Source organism: Pocillopora verrucosa, chromosome 1, assembly GCF_036669915.1.
Source record: "Pocillopora verrucosa isolate sample1 chromosome 1, ASM3666991v2, whole genome shotgun sequence".
NCBI lineage: Eukaryota > Metazoa > Cnidaria > Anthozoa > Scleractinia > Pocilloporidae > Pocillopora > Pocillopora verrucosa.
In genome coordinates, this window is record NC_089312.1 from 10,930,287 (window position 1) to 10,955,325 (window position 25,039).

Sequence of the window (25,039 nt, forward strand, 5' to 3'; positions counted from 1 at the left end):
ATAATACTGCAAAAATTTGTTCATAAAGATGTTAAAAAAGAATTGTGTTATTTCGTTCGACGCCAGGAACGCTTTTGTGTGAAAGGAATCCGATTTCAGACCTTGAAGTTCATGTTCGACTTGGTAACTAGTCGTATCCATTTCAAGGAGTCCCGTAAGTTCACTAGCTTTGGTTTGTAATTATCCGATCGACCCAAATGAGCTAGTACAGATTAGAATTGTGAGCCACGCCATCATTCAGTTGTTGTAAAATGCTTTCAAAGGTGAGAGAAAGGAGAGGGCACTTTGGAACCTTTTTGCTAATTGTGTGTTGGTTGCATTTCAGAATCCTTAGTCCATTATAGTATATTTTGTGGCCAATTATAAACCCAGCAGTGTTGGGCAATTGTCATTGTCGCAATGTCCAGTTAGTCGATTTCTTTATATGCCGTTAGAGAAAGTCTATTGAAAATGCATGTCCACTATGTGATAAAGTTTTGAAAATAAAGTCCCATTCAGCGGCATGTCGTGAGTACCATATTACGAAGAAGTACTCCTCCCGCCCGGTATGCAATTGTGTTGCGGGTGGGTAAAATAATGCACTTTTAAACTAGATCGAGCGCAGTTAATTAATGCATGATTGTTAGTAGTTGTTTAGAGCAAAAGACCAAATCTTTAATTTGAAAAAAATCGAATGAAGATGTCACACATCTACATATTGTATTACCTTTTTACATTGTAAGGTGAGTATGCATATTTTCCATACTGTTGTCAGTAGTAGATTTTGTCTAACAATCAAGAGTTACGTTACTTGGTGATGATTTCTTTTATTCTCGTAACCTTTATGTGTGATTCAAGGGTGATATTGTAAGGAGCAATTACACGATAGTCAGTCTTAGGGGTTAAAGGGTTGAAGTGGTCTTCTTGGTCCGTGCGTAACAACCTTATTGCTGATAGTTAGGCCATAAACCTGAAAAAAAGAAACCAGGTTCTGTAACTTACAGAAAAGGACAGAAAAAGATTTTAAAAGAAATTTGTAACATGTCTGGTATCAAATTAAAGAAAAAGGTGTCCAGTCAAACAAAGTTACTGTAAAATACGATATGTCAAATAGACCAATTATAACGCACGCATTGTACAGGAGTTGTAATGAGGCGTGAGAGATAAAAGACAACTGATTGAAATTTTAGATAAGTCAGAAAAAAAAAATTATATTTTCATGATTATTGGTAGGTTACAGAAAAGGTGAATGTTTTTTGTAGGGTTTTCTAGCCGAACAGAGACAAATGCGAGGCGAGCGCGCAGTGCGAGTCACGTGCGAGGAGAGAAGCGTAAAACAGTGTAATGCACCTTCCTCGCGTGTGATTTGCGGTTTAAGCTTGCCTTGCTGTTCCGTGTGCAACTGACAAAGGCGAAAAAAGGCTACGGTTGTTGTGAAGGCCATGTGGGTGAATACAGTTTTCCAAGAAAAATAAATGGTTGAATGAGGCAAGCTTGCGCGTGTCACTTTTTGGCCAGCGGTGCGCCAATTTTCAGAACAAATTTTTATAAGAAATGATACGAATAAGACCTATGTCACCTAAAAGTTATGAAAAGAAATTAAATGGTCCATAGAAATGTTTAAAAGGAAACAAAAGAAATAAACGATAGACATAAAAAATTAGCCAATAGCCTGTTAAACCCTACATGCGCAATCACGTAAAAAAATTATAGCAAAAGCAGATCATGGTGTTCTGCAATAGTAAGAGGTTGGACGGGTTAATACGATTGGGTGCGGAAAAAGCTCTCCCGTCTCGGGGTCTAATTCTTGAAGGTCCCCGTAACCTAACAGGCTGGCAAAGTTGTTGTAGTTATATTTAAAACGGACTTTACAAAAGTTTTGAAAAGTGTACAGCAAACTATTAGCTACAGAAACAAAATGGATTGGTTAGGGTGCAATAAACTGCTTTTCTGTTCTTATAATTGTGATTTTATAAAATATGGTCACTTCGACGTGTTAAGTTACAGGAAGTTTCCAAAAAAGGCCCCTGTATTCGCACGGATCTTTTTTCATTTTCCCAGTACGTAAATTGGAATTGTGGACTGGTGTTTAAAATGAAAGAAGATTAGACGACTCGTGTTTGTTGATGAATTACGATTTTGTTGTTGTAACTCGAAGAAAAAAAACAGAGAAAAACTCTGTTTAATTTTTTCCAGTAGTTGTCTGGTGCACGCCCTTCTGTTGTATAAGAGGAGGTTCAATTTCAGTTGAAACGAAATTTCAACAACAAGTGGCCATTTGATGAAACGCTCATAAACTGACTTTCGTCGGATCGGTTTGGAAGATGTCTGGGTCGAGGTCATGACTAGTGGACCGCGGGAACTGCACACTGATATGTGTTTAAAATTGTTTCAATACTTTTCCCGTTCCTCTTGTGTTAATTTTCCAAAAGTTTTATGGTTAGTTTTTTACGAATCAAACAATGTCTCCTGATCTGTTCACTCGGAAAGTAATTTTACAATGGGCATATTTCACACAAGTAGAATAGCAAAAATTAATACCAGTCGCGTTGGATAGGGAAGTCTTCCGATTATATTGCAAAAGTGTTTCTGAGTACAATTAGATGGAAACTTGTAACAAAGTAGAATTCACTGTTTGATTAAATAAAACGATTTACGAAATATTGTGCTCTTATTTTAACTCGTGAATTGCGCGCATGCTCGCTCGCTCGCTCGATTGGTCGATTCCTGTAAACTTTTTTTCGATTTTAAGCTTTTGAGTGCATTTGATAGTTTTTGGCGAGCAATAAACAAACGAAATGGCGACCTTTGTTGGTAAGAATAGTGGTGGGGTGAAAAAGAAGCCAAAATGATAGTAATTTTTTTTCGTTTTAGTTTCAACAAGCGGCGCCAGCGACTGGCAGGCATGCAAGGATTCACACTGAAATAACAGAACAACCTTCGTTTTTCATAAAATTGTAATTTACAATCCTTGAACTTGAAAACAATCCGAAGATTTATTGAAAATATCACTTACTGCGAAGCGGTCGGAGTTTACAGATGTTCAAAAGCTTTTTCGGTTATGGGGTGAGGTTGAGGACAAAATCGATCATTACGTTTCGTATCGTGTGTTTTTCCTGTGTGAAGCAACATGAGATGCCGGCGACTGACGAAATTACAAGTTATCTCGAAAATCAAATAACACCTAAACAAACAATTTTAGCTACCGATTTTCAGTGAATTTTTAAAAGAACAATTTTCTTTTAAGTGTCAAGACAATTTGAAGATTCAAATTAAATATTACGTTCAAAAATGCGAAAGTTATACACCAAAAAATTGATAAATAGGCCTGAAATGAAGTTCTATCTTGTTCTTGATTATACGTTGCCTAGCACGTGACTAAAATCTACCCAGGCGGAGATCCAAAATGACGGTGGCAGTCGTGGCTTAATTATATCACTCAAAACTCGTTGCCGTTTGTCTCATTTGCTAAAGAGAGAATCGTTAATGTTTTCATTAAGACAGTATTGCCTTGGTTTTCTAATATTTACAATGATAGACAGTTAATTTCACTTTTCACCCACATTTACTTCCAACCTTTTCTTTTGAACCAGAAACAGAATTGATATACGTTTAAAACACATGACATCGTCCACCGTTGTCAAATGTAATAACATGATCATTTCAATTGTAATGCCTTCTTATCCCAACGTTACTTTGTTTTCTTGCTGCGAACACTGAACTACTGCTCGTACTCTAGATATGACAATCAACGACAAAATTCCCTAAACCAGATATCAATAAAACATAGTCCAAAAAAATCACGTGTCAATTTACGAGTTTGCTCACAGAGCACTTTTATCTTTTATTTTAATCAGCCGTCGTCAATTATTGAGCTGAAGACAACCAATAGAAATCATTTTCATTTTTAATGTCAATTAATATATGTATTGACCAATGAAGAAGAAGGAAAGAACGGGTCAACTTCATCTGATTGGTGCAAAAACATTATAAATGCTGTACCCAGAAACGTGTATGCTACGCCTTCACCCATATTCTTTTGGACCATTGACCGGAGTATATTGGTGGAAAAAGTGATTAGCGAGAATGGGTAAGCTATGATAACTTAAACACGATTTATCGTAAGTACAAATAATTTTGTGAATAACGAAGCTAGATGTTCCTACTACAAAATTAATGCCTAATAACGTATCTTTTGGTGAAAAGGAGAAGGTGACAAAAACTGCGCAATTAGTTTTAACAGCAAATACCTTTCAATCTGTTCACGATATACCCTTCCAAATAAAGAATATAGCTAAAATCATAGTTCCCTTAAAAACATTGCAGTTGTCGAATTTATTGTTGTCATATTTTGTTAACGAAGAATCTTTTTATAGGGAATCGAGTTGTTGCGTCACTGGTAAAGGTGTGCATTTGTTGTTTACTCTTAGAATTCAGAGTTAAATCAGAGCCGGAAAACAAGCAAGGTAAGATCACTTTCTTTGTCGAATTTCCTTTTCTCTTCTTACGTGATACAAAACGAGTAACAACACAAATTCATGAAGAAAAAAAAACAACTATATTTTAAGATTGGCGAACGTGTGAGTATAACTGCCTTTATTTCCCTTTGAGAATGTAAAAGTTTTCAGAGATTTGGACGCTATTTGCTCTTCGTGTTTTCTGTGTGTCTATTTCACTAGTTTAGCCAATAGTTCCATCTCGCAACTTGGTTAAAATCGTTGCTATCACATCTCGACTTGAACAACATTTAAGAACAGAACACGTTCCTGAAATGTCTCTGCATCGGCACTAGTCATTTAAGTGATGAGTACTGCAAGCGGCGAGAAAAGCGAGCTAAAGAAGTTCTAAACGACAAACTCGAAGCATTTTTAGATCACAAAGGTACTGCGTTCTAAACGTTATAAAAATACACTGAAAGTAACAACTTGTACCTAAGTACGCACATTCAGAAGGATCACGTACGAAAAGCCACAGCGGAGAATTGAGTGTTTATAGTTGTAAGGTGTGAGATAGAGTACGCACGTAAACAATGGGAACAATAATAACACTACGCGGAAAAACCTTTGATTTTACAGTTTCCATTTGTTTGTATTTATCGTGGAGATACAAGCTAAAACCAAAGCAGAAAACATTGCCATTTTTAGGAAACTTTTTGTCGAAGTTCAACAAGGAAATGTTGCATTAACAGGTTTGAATTTAAGCCTGAAGTGGAACATGTGTAACATGCCAGCGAACTTGGAAACGAATCCTTGAAGTAAGCTGTCGAGATGAATTTAAACCAGCTTTCACTGAACTATGCTTGAAAGAGTAGTACTCATTTTTCAGACATTTCATTTACCTTGAAGTGCATTAAACCGGTTGGTTCACATCAACGACGGTCCGGTCGTTTTTCAACCAAAACCATTCAACCGGAATTCCAAAACGTTCCTCAAACGCGCGAGGACAGCGACAAATGAAAGCGCATGCTTCTAACACCAGAAGCAGAGAGCAAGAGCACCAAGCAGTCGTGCGACACTTTATCCCACCGATTTCAATGACAGTTTGCCAGGTTAAAGGATCTTCCCCAAAACTCAAACAGACAAACTGGTTTGTGTTTTGGTTATTTCCAGGGAGAGATAGACCACCCTCCGGTTTCTCTTGGTTTTCACAAAAAAAATCACTTCAAAACAAGTAAAACGTGTGGAGTTGTCACTGCGATGGTAATTAAGCCCTTACTCTGATGCTCTGACGCAAGTATAACTCAATTAGATTGACGGCTTGTCAGTGAGCAAAATCAAATAGATTACTTAGTTTATTTTTAGACTTTTTGATAAATCCAAATATTTGATAACCTTGGAGTTAAATAGCTCCCCTTGCCAGACAGTTACAACACCAATTCTAAGTCGCCTTTATAATCTATCATTTCATCTGTGAAAACCATCTAAAAAATATCTTGGGGGTCTGCCGTATTTTTGTCTCGAATGCCTTTCAAAATCTGCTGCTGTGACAAGGTTCCCTGAAGTACACCTGTCACGCAATTCTGGGTCTAGGCGGTTGCTTGGCCAATTAATCCAGCATTTTATAGTTCGCTATACAACATCATTAATCAACAAAGTTAAAAGTGTGAAAAACTGCGAGATTTTTTATAGGAGTAAAAAACTTCACGTTTAAAAGCGAGATGTGTGTAGGCAAATGTTCATGCAAAGTCGTAACGTTTCTTTCTTCTGTCGTTTGTTACTTTGGAGATTTGCCAAAATCAGCAAATATTGCTTTCGTACGGCAGAAAACATTAATTAGTCAATGATCTGATAGTCTGTTGTCCTTATCGCCCATTTTTGGTGATTTAAAGTTACAAGCAACGTGTTGGTCGACATAGCACCTTTCGTGTGTGACATCTTCCGCTTTTACAGACGAGGAATTCTGCGCTGTCGCTCGAGAAGAAATATCGGTAGCTCTCTTAAATTATAAAACTGTTCCGCAAATAAAAGTAAGTGTTTTATGTAAGAGAGTGTTTTTATCAGTGCGTTTTCGCCCTGAAGAAGGGCTAACAGTCGAAACGTCAGTCTTAAAACTCTTTGCGGTGGCCAATTTACGTTTATCAACTCAGTTGTTAATAGTTAATCACCCTGTTATATTTTCCCATCGACGCAACATCACAGTTTCTTTAGGAAGTTATCCCATTATTAAAATAGTGTTGTCGTTGTCACTTACCGCCATCAAACATCTCCATGCAAAAGTCCGCCAAAGTAACACCTTTGTCGTGACCCGAACATTTTTACAGAAATCATTCGAGCGCGTTGGTCATGGTGTCTGCTAGATGGCAATTTCAGAATATTTTGCAGATCTCTCTTTGTATTTCTTTTCTTGGATAGTACACTGTCTTTTTTTATCACATGTTAATCTACGTCAGTCGATAAAAGTGTCGCCGGCGTTGATTGCGAGACCTAAAGAGTGAGCCAGCAATATTTTGACCAGTAGGCTTCCTCTTAAATAAAAATATTCGAAGACAAAACCACTTGATTTCGAGGGTAATGAGAATAACTTGAACGAAAAGCGAGATGCAAAGAGTTGTATTTTTCGAAACCTAATAACAGCTGCACCCCTATCCTGCAGGCTTAGTCCTTATCTCGTGCCTTGTTTGGTCAGTTTCAACCTCTGAAGCTAAATTATCAATGTCTTCATCGTTACTCGTACTTACAGAGGGGGACCTCCTCAATACTTTGTGAAAGATTTCTAGTCTGATGACCCTAGTAAGGCCCTGAGGTGCACCAAAGTGTGCCAGTGAGTCTACGTCATAAACTTGTCGCAGTTGCAAAGTCAGTATCAGCGTATCCCTTGCAATCATATGATACAAAGTTCATGACAGTCAGTACTCACCCGTTAGGAAAATTGATGTTCAGAGAAGCGTCCTTCTTCCTTAAACATCAGTTGACAAAAAGACAACAGTTACAGTACGCGTTCTATTAGGTTGACAGTCACCTTGCCACTAGGAAGACCCTCCACCAGCTTTGATTTCTTCTGCCATCTTCAGATTTAGGTCTCTCTCAATTTAACGTCTCCAATTTTCATGAGAACGATACTGGCAATTACGATCACCAAGGTCTGCATCTCATACCAACTTGTGCATGATATTTGAACCACATCGTGAAATCGCGGCCCTAGTAATCTCCAAAACGGCCAATTCTAGCTATAATAAGCTGCTTCTCGGACGAAACGCACATTTGGAACACATTGCTGTGTCTTAAATGTTCTTCTATGCCGTACACCCACGGATTTAAAGGTGTGAAGTAGTTTGCCCTCTTGGGTAGCGCAAGAAAAATAACATTGGGTTTTACAATTAGTTCCAAAGGAATAAGAGAGCTGTGTCATCTTGACTTTTAGAATAAATTGAGGGATTTCTAGACGCTTGGTCAATTGTACAGCATCAGCATGAGGACGCAATACAACTGATACACGTACAGTACATGGGAAGGGTAATGTCCGTTGTGCTGTTGTGAGAGGGAGGATTTTAAAATTCCGTTTAGAATTTATTCTTTCTTTCTTTTTTTTTTTTTTCGCGTGCAAACCAAGGGAAGACATAGTTTCTAAAACACTTAACAAGAACATAATGGGACTAAATGGGGATGTTATCTCACCGGTCGACTTGCCAAGCTAAATAACCTCGCCCTTGAGTGAATTAATAGGGAAACGCGTATTTTTCACTGCTATACGGTAATAAGTACGGTATAAAGCCATTGATTACGACAGCGTAAGCCTTATTTTACTGCGAGCTAGATCAATGTGACTTTACCTCAAAGGCAATTTTTTTTACGGAACAAACTTAAATGACGATCACTGTAAGAACTGAGAAAGTAAAAACTTTCATTTATCTCCCATCCGTTTCGTCTGACAATGGCGGAATTCATCAAGGAATTCTACAAGAACGGTAAATAAGGTTTCTTAACTACAACTACGACCTACAACTGAACCTGTTTTAAGCAGTCTTTTTGTTTATCCTCTATCTGACACAAGACACCAAAAAATTTCAAACACTGCAATCAACAATTCATAATATAATTGGTGCATTTCAACTACTTAGAAAACCCAATATTTTCTTAGAGTAAATTGTATGTAAACATATATTGTCTACTTATCAATTCATCAGTAATGAAGTACATGATATGTAACAAATCTGTAAGCTAATGATTTCACTGACAACCTAGTTGTATGTTTTGTTTTATTTTATTTTTTCCTTTTCAGAACATCGAGCTGGTACAAATGATGTAGAGTTAATAGTCAGTAACCAGAATAACTCAACAGCTAATAACATCGCACGTAAGTACATATATACATCTCAAACAAATTACAAAGTTCAACCTACTGCTGAACCTGTTTAAGCAGTTTTTTTGTTTGTCCTCTATCTGACACAAGACACCAAAAAATTGCAAACACTGCAATCAACAATCCATTATATAATTGGTGCATGTCAACTAGTTATAAAACCAATTTTTTTCTTAGAGTAAATTGTATGTAAACATTTATTATCTACTGATCAACACATCAATAAATTACATGATATGCGACAAATATGCTTGTGAATGATTTTACTGACAACCTAGCTGTATGATTTGTTTTATTTTATTTTTTGTTTTCAGAACATCAAGCTGTTACAAATGATATATATTTAATAGATAGTGATCAGACCAGTGCAACAGCTTATCACATTGCTCGTAAGTACATATATACATCCCAAACAAATTACAAAGTTTAACCTACTACTGAAACTGTTTTAAGCAGCCTTTTTTAATGTCCTCTATCTGACACAAGACACCAAAAAATTCCAAACACTGCAATCAACAATGCATAATATAATTGGTGCATGTCAAATACTTACAAAACCAATTTTTTCTTAGAGTAAATTGTATGTAAACATTTATTGTCTACTGATCAACGCATTAATAATAAATTACATGATATGCGACAAATATGCTTGCTAATGATTTCACTGACAACCTAGCTGTATGTTTTGTTTTATTTTATTTTTCTCTTTTCAGAACATCAAGCTGTTACAAATGATATATATCTAACAAATAGTCACCAGAACAGCCCAAGAGCCGATCACATTGCTCGTAAGTACATATATACATCACAAACAAATTACAAAGTTTAACCTACTACTAAAACTGTTTTAAGCAGTCTTTCTGTTTGTCCTCTATCTGACACAAGACATTAAAAAACTTGGTTGGTTGGTTGGTGGGAGAATTTTGAGTTGTAAATTTTCACAAAACTTTGCCACCAGGAACAAACTAATGTTCAAAACTTCAAAATGCCTGAAAGGGGTGCTGTCATAGCAGGATGTTGAAGCTCCAAATTGACTGATACATATTTATATATCATACCCAGCCTATGAAATGCAATCACATGTTGTCAATCCTAGCATAGCATACATTTTAATTTATAGTTCCTAACTTGCACATAATGTAAAACATCTATTCAGTCATAAGTGACAACATGAATATCCTGAAACAATCCTTCCTACAACAGATACACATAAAAAGGATCAAACTTATAACAAACTGTATTCCTTCAACTCAATCAGAGCAAACCAATCATCTAAAAAAATCTGCAAATTAAGTCTTTGTTGAAACTTGTGTTGAAAAGAAACTTGAGTTTGAGTACCAGACTTGAATGCAAATGTATTTTTTTCTTTTGGCAGAACATGTTTCACAACCAATCAGGACAAGAAATGCACAGTTACGACGTAAGAATAGTTATAAAATACTTTTAAATTACTGCTATGTCATCTTTACAGTACCTAAATAATACTGTTACAAGACAATTCAGTTCCTTTGAGAGTATGATTTATGTTCTTAATAGTTACTATTTTACTTGTTTGTGAAAATATTTCTGTCCAAACATTTTAGATGCCATACGCCATAGGCGCTACAGAATGTTACAACAAGGTAAGTGAATTCTTACTTAAACATTTGTTCTATATAAAATAAGACTAACTGCATCAAAATAACAACAAAAATGTTACATCTCACCAATGTTAACTTATTAGCCATTATACTATCACTGACTAAGCAATTCAATTAAAAAGTACCTTTTTAAAAAACCATGCACATTTCAATATTTTCAAAAAAATTTCTCTTCAAAGAATTAAAAATATATAATTTTTTTGTTTGATGTGAAAAACATATATATATATATATATATATATATATATATATATATTAGATGAATACATCTCTTTGAGATCTCTTTTGTCATGTGACTGAAAATTTTTATAAAAATAGCTTGTTCATAGATTACCCTATACTTTTTAATGCTTCCTTCAACAAAATGTTGTACTTGTCTATTAATAATCAACTAACAAAATACATATAACTTATCAAATTCTTTCAATTCATTGCTAGATCATTTTGAGAAAATGAAAAAGTCACTCATCACCATGGTTAAAAATTTATGTACCATTGATAACCAGCTCAAAAAAATTCAAAATCAGTTGCAAAGGTCACCAGCCACAGTAAGTGAAATTTTTTAAAATTCATTCCTTGAATTGAACATTACCAATAAATCTAAATAATGGTAACACTTTCAAACATTTCAAATAGAAAATACAATGAATATTTGTCCTTTATTATTACTATTAATAGTATTTATGCAAACCTTAGAACTTCACCATGCTTGTAGCATTATATTTGTAATGATAGTCAATCAAATACATCAAATCAAAATGTTCCAATCTATGACATTAATGCCTAACTCATTTCACAACCTGTGGTACACTGATCTTAACAAAATTCCTTAGAAACGTTAAGTCAACTTTTGGTACACTGAAAACCTAATTCAGGGCAGTTTAACACCTTAATCATGTATTTATTTGATCATTCTTTGTTTAAAGATTATACATTGACATTACAAATGAAATCTAAGAAAAAGTTCCTTCTTTACATCTTATTAACTTCAGGAATATGATTTAAGGTGGATCACATCATTTTAGTGACAAATTATCCCTATATTTCACAGAACTCACAACAGAACAGATTGTACTTAAACCATATGTTAGACGTCTGTAAAACAGTAAGTTTTGACTTGTGTAGTTTACAATTAAATTCAATCACAACTACAATTACACATGAAAACTGCCATGTGGTTAGCGTATGTGCATGAGCACTGGACTGTGTGAGAGGTCGGGGTTCATGACCTAGACTGGACCCACACTCAGGGTCTTAAAATAACTGAGGAGAATGTGCTACCTTTGCTATGACATCTGCAAGCACTAAGACATTCTAGTTTTCTCAGATAAGAACGATAAGCTGTAGGCCCTGTGTCCTGCATCTTCTCAGTATTGGTTAGTAGGGGACATTGAAGAACCCACACACTTATCACAAAGAGTAGGTACTGTAGCTCCCAGTGTTGTGGTCTGCTCTAGTGTTAATAGGTGGCTTATTTTTAAAGAGTCTTGTATTGTGTTTTTAAGCCTACCTCAGATTTTTCAAATCCAAAATTTGATTAAAGTAAAGTAAAAGCAATCACCATTGATAGTTATAACACTTACAAAAAATTTGCCTTTAACATACTAGACCACTAATCATAAATTTTTATGAAATTTTAATGCCTGTTTTATATATCATTTACTCCTTCTGATGCACTCCTTTGTCAATGACTTACTATTTCACAGATTGCCAGATCAAACCTTGTGAAGGTATATGCAGTGGCAGACAACTAAAGTGGTAACATTCTGCTTCATGTTTGTTTTAATTAAAATGTTATCTTGTTAATCGATATAACCTGTCAAAACTGGCTGTCACTTTGAGGGAAATAACATATTAGTCACACTAGACAAGCCTCAAGTTCATATGTAAAGAAAAAGCAAACAATTGATTCATGAAATCATCACATGTTGCATGACTCAGTGTTAAGTTATGACAGGAATTGTTACAATTTGAACACATCACATCATCCATTTTAAAGACTAAGTCAAAATTTTAAATCAACGTTATTTCATTCCCTTTTCTTTTGAAACATGACCTCATCACACCTGAGGTCACACAACAAACTTTTTGTTACTTTTCTTGACAAGTCACTAAGAGTTTTTTCAAATCAGAAATTTAAATAGTTGTACCTTCTGAAAAAGGATCAAGTTAACACCTAGCAAATGATTGTAAAAATTACAGTAAAAATTTGTATTTATGTTAAAAGTTTTTTAGTACCTACAATTTATACTACAAAACAATGGCAGGAGCACTAGTGTCAACACAAAATATAATACATAAATTTTCAAATAATGACCAAGAATAGAATTAACCCTTTGAACCCAAACACTGTTGGGCATCTAATTTTTCCCAACACTGTCATCTCTAAATCACACAGTAACGTCATGACAATAAAGGAAATAATCACCAATTAAATAAGCCCTTTTTAATCACTTGATTACTTTCTCTTTCAGCAACAAGTGTTGGCCCATACCGTAATATTGATGATGTGCTGTGTTTTTGGTTTGAAGCAGACTAATGTTTGATTAGATTTCATAATTTTTCCTGTTTTGCGTTGATTTGTTGTGCTTTTGTGTTTTTGAATTGAAGCAGACAAATGCTGGCCCATGGCGTAATATCCACAAGATTTCATAATTTTTCCATTTTTGCGTTGATTTCTTCTGTTTATGCGTGTTTGATTTAAAGCAGACAACGAATCATCAATAAATAATTTACGTTTAGTTCCCGCAACAGTGCACACTTTGTCAAAGTTACTTGAGAATCTTTTTACATATTAATATGATATCATCAAAGAATAGAAGGTGCATCTTGTGCCTGGTCGCTATGGTCTTTTTCTGTACGAAATGACTTCAAGTTGTCAACAAAAGTACCGATAACTCTTCAACCCCTTGTACCGTGATTAATACATATATCCCGATGTGACCAAAACAACACACCTAATGACAAAACTACTACCAAACTTTACCAACCTTGGCTAAGCAAAAATGCCTTTTCCTTATGCGATGAACAATTGTTTTGAAAATCATGATTCCTGTGTTCCCCTGTTTAGTATGCTGTTCGCCAGCAACCTTGAAACCAACTCCCAAATGGAAATTCATCAAATCGACCTTCCTTTTCTTTTATCTATAGCCAATTCTACTGTCTACAAACGATTCGCCATACAACAACAAACATAGTTCAGATATCGACGCCATCATTTACTCCGTCGTAATTTCGGCCATTTGCTGCGACAAACCGATTACGAAAGATAGATTTCCCCTAGCAACAACCTCGTTACTAAGAGACCAGTGTCAGCCAATGTTCCCAACAACAAACCGTTCTAGCACTAGTAATTAGGCTGATTTAGCAAGACAACGGGAACCTCACTTGACGACAGCGCGCGCAGTGCAAATACCCAAATATGGTCAAATTAGAACAGAATCCAGACTATTCCGCTCGCTCTCTCGTCGTCATCTGACGTTCCCGTCCTGTTGCTAAATCAGCCTAATGTCTCGTCAGGCGGCACTTTTTGGCCAATGTACTTTTCCCGGCTGGGCAGTACTTTTAAGCAAAGATGTCGGTCACTACCTCAACCGATAAATATCGTATTAATCCTCTCTTTTGTGTCTCTCTCTCAAATCACTTTGTTGACAGAAAAATATTGCTTTCGAAGGCAATTTGTATAAGCAAAAGTGTTATTAAATTGGTTCACAAGCGGCCTAAAAACCGTCTGAAATTAATTTTAGTCCTTCACAAAAAGTACCTAAAAAGTAAAAATGTGACGTATTTGGTTACATTTGAATTAATCGATAGAACTTTCATCCATTTAATATCTGAATTCTCTTAAACAATTTGTTTGTACTGATGACGCGACCAAAGTTTTTAGCATTGCAACATAAATGTTTTCGGTAAGTCTTTTCCGGATCATTTGTAGTAGTTCTTGCACAACAAAAACTGAAAAAATTTAGTAAGGAAAAGCCGCATTTAATCCCCTTGTGTTTTGATGAAGTATCTCATTCGAATTTAGTTTTCTGAAGGAAAGACCAGATTTACACCGCATTGCAATAAACAAACGAGCAAAGTCTCACAGCTTCAAAATAAAAAAATTGAATTTACTTACCTTAACTTTGCTTGCCACTTACTTGCTGAACACAGGTAAATCTTCGTACACTAATTAATCGTGTAGGAGAGTGAATAATACTTTCCTTAAGATCACTAATTCTGTTGTTTTTTCAAAAAGTGTACTTACGCCTTTTTTTCCTCACGCACTCTCTAATTGAAGGTGTCAGATTGTCACACATACTTGTAACAATAATGTTTCAAAGTTTATTGGAAGCCTTTTAAATCACTTTTGTTATTAATACAGAAATGAAATGCTTCGGTGAAGCCTCTCTCGTTAACTTGTTTTACCTCGATTTAACCGTGCGCGAAATGTATTTTATCCACCATTAGTTTTTCAACGTCGAAAAACGTACAATTAAACCATAACTGAAAAATTGTAAATATAATCATGTTCACCAGTTACAATTTTGAATCACATTTATTAACCAAACTTAAAAATGAAATGGGGTAACAAAACTAAACTTGTGTCAGACCTCAACGTAGTTCTAATAATAAAAAACCGCCCTATTCAAACATTTCAATTCGATTATTAATTTAAATGTCCAGTGTCAAATCAAACGCCAATGAATACTTTTTGTTTTCTTCTCAAAACAAACTTAAAACCAAACGTCAATACTACGAAACAGTTCTGCTGTGAAGCCTTACTCATAACCGCATTTCACGTAGTACTACAGCGTTCACTATTTGAGTACAGGTCAAATAACTTATCATTTCCAAAATAAACATCAACTTAACCACTTTTTTAAAAATCCATACGAACACAATCATTTCCCAATATGTACAACTCAACAATATCAAGTGAACCCTTATTTGAATTCTCATTAACAATAACCTTTCACTAATGACCTTTTCAAGTCAAATAACATCCAGTCAATGCAATTATCTCGACCTACAATGACTCAAAGTAAATGTTTGTTATGGTAAAAGAACTCTTTCCATATTCAACACTAACGTTCTGCAGGTCAAACAACTGCTGATAGATTTCTTCCTCGGGGGAGTTAACTGTTACATCGGGTGCTGGATGGCGTAACATCTCCTCTAGTACTGGCGTGAAAGCCTTGAGCCAGATTAACTCAGATTTGTTTCGTACTGCAATGCGCACGGAAGCATTTACGCAACAGACAGAAAGAGGCTGAACTGTCTTGCAGTTGCCACACTTGACAATACTGATACCGGAACAACTGGTGTCTATTAGCTTCTTTCGGCATTTACAACAAGATAGCCATTTCTTAAAGCTCTGCGCCAAATGTATTTTATCCACCATTAGTTTTTCAACGTCGAAAAGCGTTTCAAACGCTTCCTCGGTAGGTGCATTGAACTTCTCCTCAGTAGCAGATATTACTGTTTTGTGGTTCGTTGCCACGTACTTCATCCCATCGTATTTCTTAATTAACACATGTTCAATTATATAACACTTATTGTTCACCACCTGTTGAATTGCATCTCCCAAAAGTGTAAGCCGCATGATCCCCGTATTGTCTGTAATCGTGCAACGATTTAACATTGGTACGATGGAATTGTCCTTCATAGTTACTTGCTTAACACATTCGCCTTCAAAAGTTACGCACCCTTTCACCGAAATCACTTGATTTTCACACAGTGACGCAATTGCTTCTATGGCAGTGAAACCCTGCTGGTCATCTCCCAACCCATTTTCTTCTTCGTACTCGAAGTGAATGTCAAAATTATTGGCGGGTTCGATCCGACTTCGTCTCGTTAGCACTATATTCTCCTCTGCCATTCTACCACCACATCGCTTCCCACTGACATTTGATAACTTCACAGGTTCACGCGCTTCTTCATAACTCTTAAGAACTTTACGCTTGCTGAGATCATAACACACAGCTCGTCGCTTGTCACCTTCTTCCACTTGAAAATGAAACCTGAAGTACCGTAACGATCCTCTTTTCGCCGTTGAAACAGCTGAAACGTTATGAACGTAACCCTTGAGTTGAGCCTCTTTATTCATATTTGTTATGGACGCCGCGTTGCCGAACTAATAACTAGCTAACAACTTAACTTACCTCTTTTATACCAACTGTAAAATATTCACAACCAATGATAAAGGTTTATTCACTCTGGAAAATTTCATCATGTGATCAAAAAACATTCCACCAATCTAATTCCCTCTCGCCACCTTGAACTTCGCTCGATCACGTGCCCTTTCTTTGTAAACAAGTTGCATTCCTCACACGTTGTCATTGCAAAAGTTCAAAGTCCATATTAGATTTCAACTAATCGATACTCTACTTTCAAATCACGTTATCGCATACACTTTTCACGTGCTCACTCTACTTCCTCGCATTAGACTTTGCCCCATCACATGTCAATTCCTTGTAAACAACTTACATTACTTCACGTTCACTTTTCGTAGAGTTCAAGGTCCATCTCGACAATGAAGAATTCCAATGTTGACGTTAACACCTTTAAAATACTCGTTCATAACCTTCATTTTCTTAAAAACTTTAATTTTGCTTCAATTTACTTTCTCCAAGACTTATTTCCTGCCACTATTAAACTTCTGCCACTACTTATGCACGTGTTGAAAAAATTTTCCTCTAATCGCAATCGCTATCCTTATTTTACACTTTGACCTTTCACGTGTGTCTATCACCCAAATTTAACCTTTGCCCCATTGCGTGTCATCTTTTTGTAAACAACTTGCATATTTTCACGTACGCTTCTCCTAGAGTTCAAACTTCATTTCCAGAAAAATCCATCGAAAACTTAGGTGCTTCTATTCGCGCTTATTCCCTATAAAAATTCCACACCTTCATTAACACCTTTGGTTTTCCACACCTTTAATTGTACTTCCAAATAACTCCAAGACTTATTTTCTGCCGACCACTAAACTCGTGCCACCCCTTGTCCACGTGTTAACTAAATATTCTTCCAATCGCATTCCCTTTTCTATTTTACACTTTGACCTATCACATGCAACTGCATGTCAAAATCAACTCGAGTTTGTTGATCATCCACCCAATTGGTTATCACCTCTCTTTGCTGATTCGTTACTTTATATGTGTGCCTGTTCATTGGCTAATATCGATTCTTCCCTTCTCTATAAAACCCACATCTCGCACCTACAGTAGCAATACATTACTAATTCTCCACTTCTCCCACAAACATGAGCAACCAACTCAGCCTGAAAGGTTACATACACGATACAACTGCTGTTTTGCAAAGCAGAAATGGATCCACTCACTACTTCACCTTCCTCCTCCAAATTAACGAGACGCAAAAGCGACGAGCTGTATGTTACGACGATAGCAAACACAAGCTGGTAGAGAACTTCCAAGAATCGAAAAAACCTGCCCGTATCATTAACATCAAAGAAAAGCCCAGTATCTTCGATGCAGAAGAACAACATCTAATCCTGGGCAAAAGATCTCGCATCGAACCAGCCGCTTTAAGCGACGTTCCGTTTGAATATGACACTACCACGTCACAGCAACCGCAAACCTCATTCACGGCTATTACAGAAATACAAATCCTCCCCCAAAATCATTTAGCCTCTGTCAGGGGGATAATTACACTGGACGCAGACTCTGTGCGAGAAGTCATCATGAAGGACGGATTTGTTGTTCCCATGTTAAATCGTTGCACCATTACTGACAGTACGGGTACAATCCGCCTGACACTGTGGGGTGATCTTATCCAACAAGCATCCAACCACCAATCTTACTCCGTTACCCAAGTACGCATAAAAACATACGACAATGCCAAGTACCTCACAACTACCCCGTCGACTACTCTTACTCCACTAGAAGAACACTTTAATCCTCCCAGCGACCAGCTCTTTCAAAGCCTCTTCGACATTGACGTCATATTTGTTGACAGGGTAACTCTCGCTGAAGCATTCCAAACTTGGCTTTCCTGTAATAAATGTCACCATTCAATGACGGAAAAGGCCACGCTAACCGAAACATCCACCATCATCAAGTGCTCCAACTGTAATGCAGTACAACCCATCTCCTCTTGCGCTACTAGCGCCTCCGTACGCATCGCTATAAGAAATTCAAAGTACGAACTAATCTGGTTAAAGGCCTTCACCCCAATAATCGAGGAAATCCTCCATCACTCTGACGCTAAACTAACATTAGACGCATCCGTAGAAGAACTTTACGAAGCAATTTTCAACACGAAGAACCTAACAGTTTCTTACAGTAACACATCAAACATCATCAAGAAGGTACAGTTTTCACATCCAAGAGATGCTCTCACTCCCTGAAAAAAGATTTCAACTATGACGTCAATATACGAACTTCATTTCAAGCGTTACCAACATTCCAAAATTGTTGCGTTACTTTGCTGCGATGAATTCGCAAACAGTTGTTTTGACTTTCGATGAAATAAACAATTTTTCATTGATATTTAATTTACAACTATCTAGTTTCTTACGCTTAATAGCTATCTCTAATCTCCGAACAAGGTATCCTAAAGCATCAGATGTCACACTATTTTGTCCCCCAACTTCAACGTATATTCTGTTATTTATTCTCCGCAAACCATCTTCATTTAAAGTTAGTTTATTTAGTTAACTAATACCTATTGTTCTTTTTTTAATCGGATATACGACATTAAACCGGACCATAAACATTTGCTTTCCGTAATGAAATTATCTGCAATGATATTCTAAAGCAACTAAGTATCAACAAATAGTTTCCATTTTCTCTCCGACCAAACAAAAACAAAATCGGCAGTTATTACATCACGGGCGGCGAGCGGGGGAAGAAGAAAACACCGACATACGAGTAGTCAGCGGGAGAACAACTTTATTACCTTATACAGAGATAGATCAGTTGTAGTTGCACAAAATAATAGTGTTGTAAAGGCGAAATGTTAACAGTATACTTCGCTAATTAAAATGTTAACCAATGTTTCAAAAGTGTTGATTGTACATACATCTTTTACTGCCGTAATAAAGAATGAACGCATCGGAAAAGGCATCGGTGGCATTTGGAAAAACACCAACAACAGTTATATTTACGTTTTGTAGCTTGCAGAAAACAATCGTGTTGTAAACCCAAAATGTTACCGAGTTATACTTTGCTGCTTAAAAAGTAAAGCAACTTTCCAAACGCTTTGACTGCAACAATATTTTTACTGCTATATTAACCAACGGAGGTATCGGGAAAGGCATCGGTGACACCGGGAAAAACATCAACAAGAATGATATTTACAATATGTAACTTGCTGAATGACGAAAAAAACTATTTTGACTTGTTTAAGGCGTTAATTACAGTAGGCTTGCTTTTCACTTGAATTTTGCAATTTCGACTTTCGATTCCGGAAAAATTAAAAGCTAAGCAACTCTACAAAAATTTGTTTGTATCCACAGCCGAAGATAGGAAATTTCAAATTTCCGTCTGCTGTAGGTAGGTCTTTTATTGTTTGTCCTGTATATTCAATCGTTTCATTCCACGTGAAAAAAGGCACGTAGGAAAACACTAAGCTTTGAGAAACAGCCAGGTTAAGGCCTATGTGTTTATACATCTATAATCAAGGCCACTCATTTACGAGACCTTTTTTCAAGAGATGCAGACGTCAAAATAATTCTGTTTCCGTTCGAAGTGTTTTTTTCCCATTCAATTGAACAAATACAATCGGGATGAAAACTTATCGTCTGAACCTAACGACTGGTGAAATATTCTGTAAGCGTCTGCACGAAAGGTATATCCAGACAACTTGCATAGAAAAACTGGCTATAGCTATCGCACCTAATTTTTAAAAAAAATGTTTAAAACTAAACTGGTAAGCAGCACTCTGCGAACAGTTGTTGTAAAATTTATTTACTCTCCGACGCGTTTCGTGTAACGGTTCTAGACTTCTTCGGGGAGTTTTACAAGTTAACACAAAACGCCTGTACTTATAAGCCGTAGTTAGCGGCTATGGTTAGACCAATGACCATAAAGGCTTGGCCGGACCAACGAACAGGAACAGGCGAAGTTGCGAAAAATTTGAAAATTTTTTGGGGCAAGGAGGGAGAATTATTTGGGCACCACGGCTTTGTTTTCTTTTTTCGTCACGCACGTCACACAGCAAGTCACAAAACGTAAATATAATTCTTCTTGGTGCTTTCCGGATGCCACCGATGCTTCCATTGTTTATTACAGCAGTAAAAGATATTTGTACAATCAACACTTTGGAAAAATTGCTTAACATTTCATGTAGTGACGTATACTGTTGACATTTCGGCTTTACAACATCGTTTTCCACAGCTACAACCGATATGTTTCTGTATGATCTATTAAAGTTGTTTCCCCGCTGACCGCTCGTATTTCTATCTTTTCCTCTCCCCCCGCTCGTCGCCCGTGATGTAATCACTCCCAACAAAATCAACATGTGTAACCTCCTTCGTAACTGCTCTTTCATCCCTAAACACTCTTGCGTGACAACACCAAACAATACCTACGACAAAAACTACAGTCTCCGTAGTGGTCACGACAAAATGCAAACTACAGACTACAGAATGCAGATTGCAGACCAGGTACAAAATGCATACTAAGTACAAAATACACACTGCATACTGAAAAGTGGGTTCAAAATGCACACTGAGAATTAAAAGTGTTCTTTTCCTCTGATATGTTATAGAATTTCATCTTACAATTTACCAAGTGTCACTTTTGCGCGATCATCTCACCGCGAAAAAGCGATTGCGTGACGCTCGGTAAGTTGTAATATGAGATGGTATCACATACCAGACGAAAAAACTCTATAGATTCTCAGTCTGCATTTTGTACCCAGTCTACAATCTGCCGTCTACATTTTGTACCTAGTCTTCATTTTGTATCCTGTCTGCAGTCTGCATTTTGTTCTAACAGGTATCCGTGGCACCAATACAGTTTATTTTTGGTTACAGTTATTCGCGCGCATAACACACACAATCTACCACAAAATACCTTTGTGTGAGTTAATTCGACATTTTTGCTCTTTGCCGCGTTAATACTCTTCTTTCCCTTTGTAATAATGTAGACATCACATAAAATGTTTCAAGTAATCCACCCACCGCCCAAAAAATAACTTTTGCATGCATAGCATGCCTATGTTTATTGCGAAGTTTGTGTAAGATTTCATATGAGTTTGAGTGGAAGGCAACAAATAAGCATATGGAATGAATTATTTATTTTCCAACTCTTAATCAACCTTATGGTATAAAATACATAAGAGATAAAGAGCTGATAAACATATAGTTAAAGGTTAAAGTTTACCTTTGTTCTTTTAAGAAAAGAGAAGCTTATAAGAATGTTTTGTTACAGGTCTCATTGTAGCTTATGAGACTTAACTTTAAGCTTAACTCTTTGGTGAAGATCAAGAAATAATGAGACTAATAAACTTCGAAAAAGATGGATTAAATTGAAAGATTTCAGGTAGTAGAGTGACTACAATATTAGGATTCAACTTGTTTTTTAGCTTTCAACTACATATGGAGCAAACATTATATTTTGTTGTTTTATAGGTCAAAAGACAATGTTTTTTTTTGGATATTCTGCAGGAAATGATGTCATGCATCTTTGGTCAGTAGTTCATAAGTATGAAGAAGGTCTTGTTTAGGTTTATTACCTTGGCTTCCATTGCATTTTGATGTTCTGTCTGATTCTCTGTCATATTTTCTATGCAATTTAGTGAATTATTTGTATGTTGTGGCTGGTATTGTGTAAATAATACACCATTGGTCTTCAGGAAAAGTTGATAGGATTTTTTTGGTTTTATCCAATAAGTTTTGTTCAGTATAAAGACTGGTATCCAACATGCCACTGTCAATTAATCTTTTGCATTCCATAGTTTCTTGTTATAGGTTTTGTTCAGTTGCTGATGTGTAGTTGATCTCCTGGCATTGATGTTCAGTAAAAGCCTCCTGGCCTACTATGGTCCAGTTTCATCAAACACTGAAGATGGTTACCAATACAGTCTGCCATTAAGTAATTCATGTTTGAATACTATATTATGATTGTAGTCTTCCATTGGCTGATATGTTTTTTTTGGAGTAAATATTTCATTGTTGTCACATGGTTACACTGGTTCTTTGTAAATCTTATTGGTGTTTCTTTGGTCTTCACCACTGTTAATTTTGGATAAATCTGTATAGAAAAAATAAAATACTTTGTTAACTGGAAACTAAGTACTTGTCTTAGGGATTTTCTTTTTGTACTGAAGTTGAGAAGATTGAAAACTGCAGTAAGTTTAAAGTTGTATTAGGGAAAGTTACTCACCTGGTTCCTAAGACTGAAATTATTGATGAGGAGGTATCCTGTACAAGGGTACCTCATTCTTAGACCCCTTCAAGGGATTAGTGTGAAAATGCACAGTATCAGGGTGTCTTGTGTCTGTGTTTAATATAGTTGTTGTTGTTGGTATTTATGCTCCTCAGTTAGACAATAGTGATTGTACTATAAATGACAAGAGTTAGATAATGTTTTCAAGATTGGGTTTAAAAAACAATAAATTGGCATTGATGTAATATCAGTTGAAAATTATGATTGTAAACTGCATTCTATTGATCATGAAGCATTGATTTAGGTCTGTTGTTAAATAGTGCTATTAGTGAATGTATTTTAAGATTACTTATGTTTTATGGATATTTTTACAGCATCATGGTCAGAATAATAAACACTTATTATGGAATTTTGAACTATGTCATATGTTGGTTTTATATAGATTTGGTCTAGTGTGCTTCCTGCAGAAACAAATGTTGGACCTTGGACAAGTTGGGAGTAAAGTAAAGAGTTCATTAATGTTTTAAGTGGTTCAATTGTATCATCATTTAAATAGTTCATATTAAAGTCTCCCATAATGATGTCAATAGCATAGCTGTTAACAATGTTTCTGAGATCTTGTATGTACTGTGAGATATTTGACCTGTTCTTTCGGTAAAGTATGAGCATTTCACTGCTAAGTTGTGTGGTATTGCTAATAACTGTAAACTTTATCCCATTCACTTGTGGAAAGTACTGAAGATCAATTGCTTGTACAGTGTTTCTTGTACAGAGTGCTATGCTGCAATACCTATCAGTAGGGTGATCTTGTCTGTACAGTCTGAGTGGATGTAGATCATTTTTTATTCCACTGTCATCATTGTAAGGCTGGAGGTGGGTTTCTGTCAAAGCTATGAGATCACTGTTTATGATGTTTGAGTCACATTTGATATCAATGCTGTGTTTTTTGAGAGATCTTATATTTAATAAACATATGGTTAAAACTGCATTGTCGTGAATGCTTTCATTTGTTTGCATAGTAAGAGATGCAACATTTCTCAGTCTTTCATATTCCTTGTGTACCCTAGGATCTGCCTTCACATGCCTGTTCTTAAGTGTTCCAAGAACATGAATACTATTCAAAGAGGTTGCTCGGCTTAAGGCAACATATACTTGACCATAGTTGAATGATCTCTGTTTGATCAACTCAAAGCTAATAACTACATTAGTGAGTGATAAACCTTGTACCTTGTGGATGCTTACAGCATAGGCTAGTGTGAAAGGGAATTGTACTCTCTGTATTTCAGGAGAAGATGGTTTATTTGGTCTTACTTTGATTTTTGCTAGTACAGCCTGAATTGGTACAACTTTATTTTGTCTGACAAAAGGGTTACTACTCTGTTGAATTAAAGTGCTGCCAGCTTTATCATCATCAAATTTAATATAGATAACAGTAGGTTTTTGGTTAGTTTGGTTTACCTCTATTCTAACAACAGTTCCCAGTTGGCCATTAATTAGTCTGTCTGCAATATTAATATTCATTGTTAACATGACTCTTGCAGCTTCTTTGATATAGATATCAGAATCAAGTCCACTTGTTTCAGATCTTGGTCTGGCCAAAACTCTATCAATGTCTTGTTGTGAGACATTTGGAGGATACTGATCAATGGCTTTCAAATGAAATAAAGGTGCAGGTATTTGTTCAAGTTTAAGGTCATTATGTTGATTGGCAGGACTATTTTCAGCCCAAATGTGAAGAGCATCTGAGGGGTAGTTATTATCAGAAGGATCTATTGCTCTAGACTGAATGCACTGGATATCTTCTTCAGTTTGACTTGCTGTACGGAATCTATTAAGAAGTTCAGCAAATGGTTGATCATCTTTCTGTCTCATTATATCAACAAGCTCTATCATTGTGAAGAGATGCCATGGGTGATATAGATTAAACACATCGTTTTTGAAATCATCAAAGACAGTTCTTTTATAAATTGGTGGTAATTGGTACATGTCACCAACAACTATTATACTTATGCCTGCAAACATCTGTGAATTGGAAGTACCAAAAATTTCCTTTAGTCTCTGATGGATATGAAGTAAAGTGATGTTACCAACCATGGAGATTTCATCTATGACAATCAACTTTAGTTCAGATAATGACAATCTCATCTGTGTTCTCTTTTGGTCTGACATTGGAGGTACATTGTCACCAGTTAGTACAGGAATTGCAAGAGCAGTATTTATTGTTGTTCCATCAATGTTAATGGCTGCAACACCAGTTGGTGCCATTAAAAGAACTGTGGGTAA

The 25,039-nt window shown here is 36.1% G+C and overlaps 2 protein-coding genes and 1 long non-coding RNA gene across 5 annotated transcripts; 2 read left to right on the forward strand and 1 right to left on the reverse strand.

Moving 5' to 3' along the window:
• Nucleotides 1-4,015: 4,015 nt before the first annotated feature.
• On the forward strand, nt 4,016-13,331 carry LOC136282895 (uncharacterized). Of its 3 annotated transcripts, XM_066170882.1 has the most exons (11): nt 4,017-4,069; nt 4,356-4,445; nt 8,698-8,772; nt 9,093-9,167; nt 9,492-9,566; nt 10,154-10,198; nt 10,362-10,400; nt 10,857-10,966; nt 11,470-11,523; nt 12,125-12,176; nt 12,893-13,331. In XM_066170882.1, the coding sequence occupies exons 1-10, from the start codon at nt 4,066-4,068 to the stop codon at nt 12,170-12,172; spliced, it is 615 nt and encodes a 204-aa protein (XP_066026979.1). In that variant the 5' UTR covers nt 4,017-4,065; the 3' UTR covers nt 12,173-12,176; nt 12,893-13,331. The 3 variants fall into 3 exon arrangements, with proteins under 3 accessions (XP_066026981.1, XP_066026979.1, XP_066026976.1); XM_066170884.1 differs by having other exon boundaries at nt 4,016-4,069; nt 4,410-4,445; nt 11,470-13,331; XM_066170879.1 differs by having other exon boundaries at nt 11,470-13,331.
• Nucleotides 13,332-21,228: 7,897 nt separating this feature from the next.
• LOC136284092 (uncharacterized) lies at nt 21,229-23,734 on the forward strand. Its single transcript, XR_010719085.1, has 4 exons — nt 21,229-21,364; nt 22,000-22,057; nt 22,326-22,462; nt 23,199-23,734. It is a non-coding gene; the product is annotated as an uncharacterized lncRNA (long non-coding RNA).
• LOC136281495 (ATP-dependent DNA helicase PIF1-like) lies at nt 23,734-24,628 on the reverse strand. Its single transcript, XM_066167891.1, has 2 exons — nt 23,819-24,628; nt 23,734-23,739 (listed from the first exon to the last, which is right to left on the reverse strand). Exons 1-2 carry the CDS (start codon nt 24,626-24,628, stop codon nt 23,734-23,736), a joined length of 816 nt encoding a protein of 271 aa, XP_066023988.1.
• Between the last annotated feature and the right edge of the window lie 411 nt (nt 24,629-25,039).

Bases quoted from the DNA above. Each gene is read 5' to 3' on its own strand.
- LOC136282895 (XM_066170879.1), top strand. The intron at 9,567-10,153 runs GTAAGTACATAT...TTCTTTTGGCAG, and splicing joins AAGAGCCGATCACATTGCTC to AACATGTTTCACAACCAATC. The intron at 10,967-11,469 runs GTAAGTGAAATT...TATATTTCACAG, and splicing joins TGCAAAGGTCACCAGCCACA to AACTCACAACAGAACAGATT.
- LOC136281495 (XM_066167891.1), bottom strand. From the start codon at position 24,628: ATGAGACAGAAAGATGATCAACCATTTGCTGAACTTCTTAATAGATTC.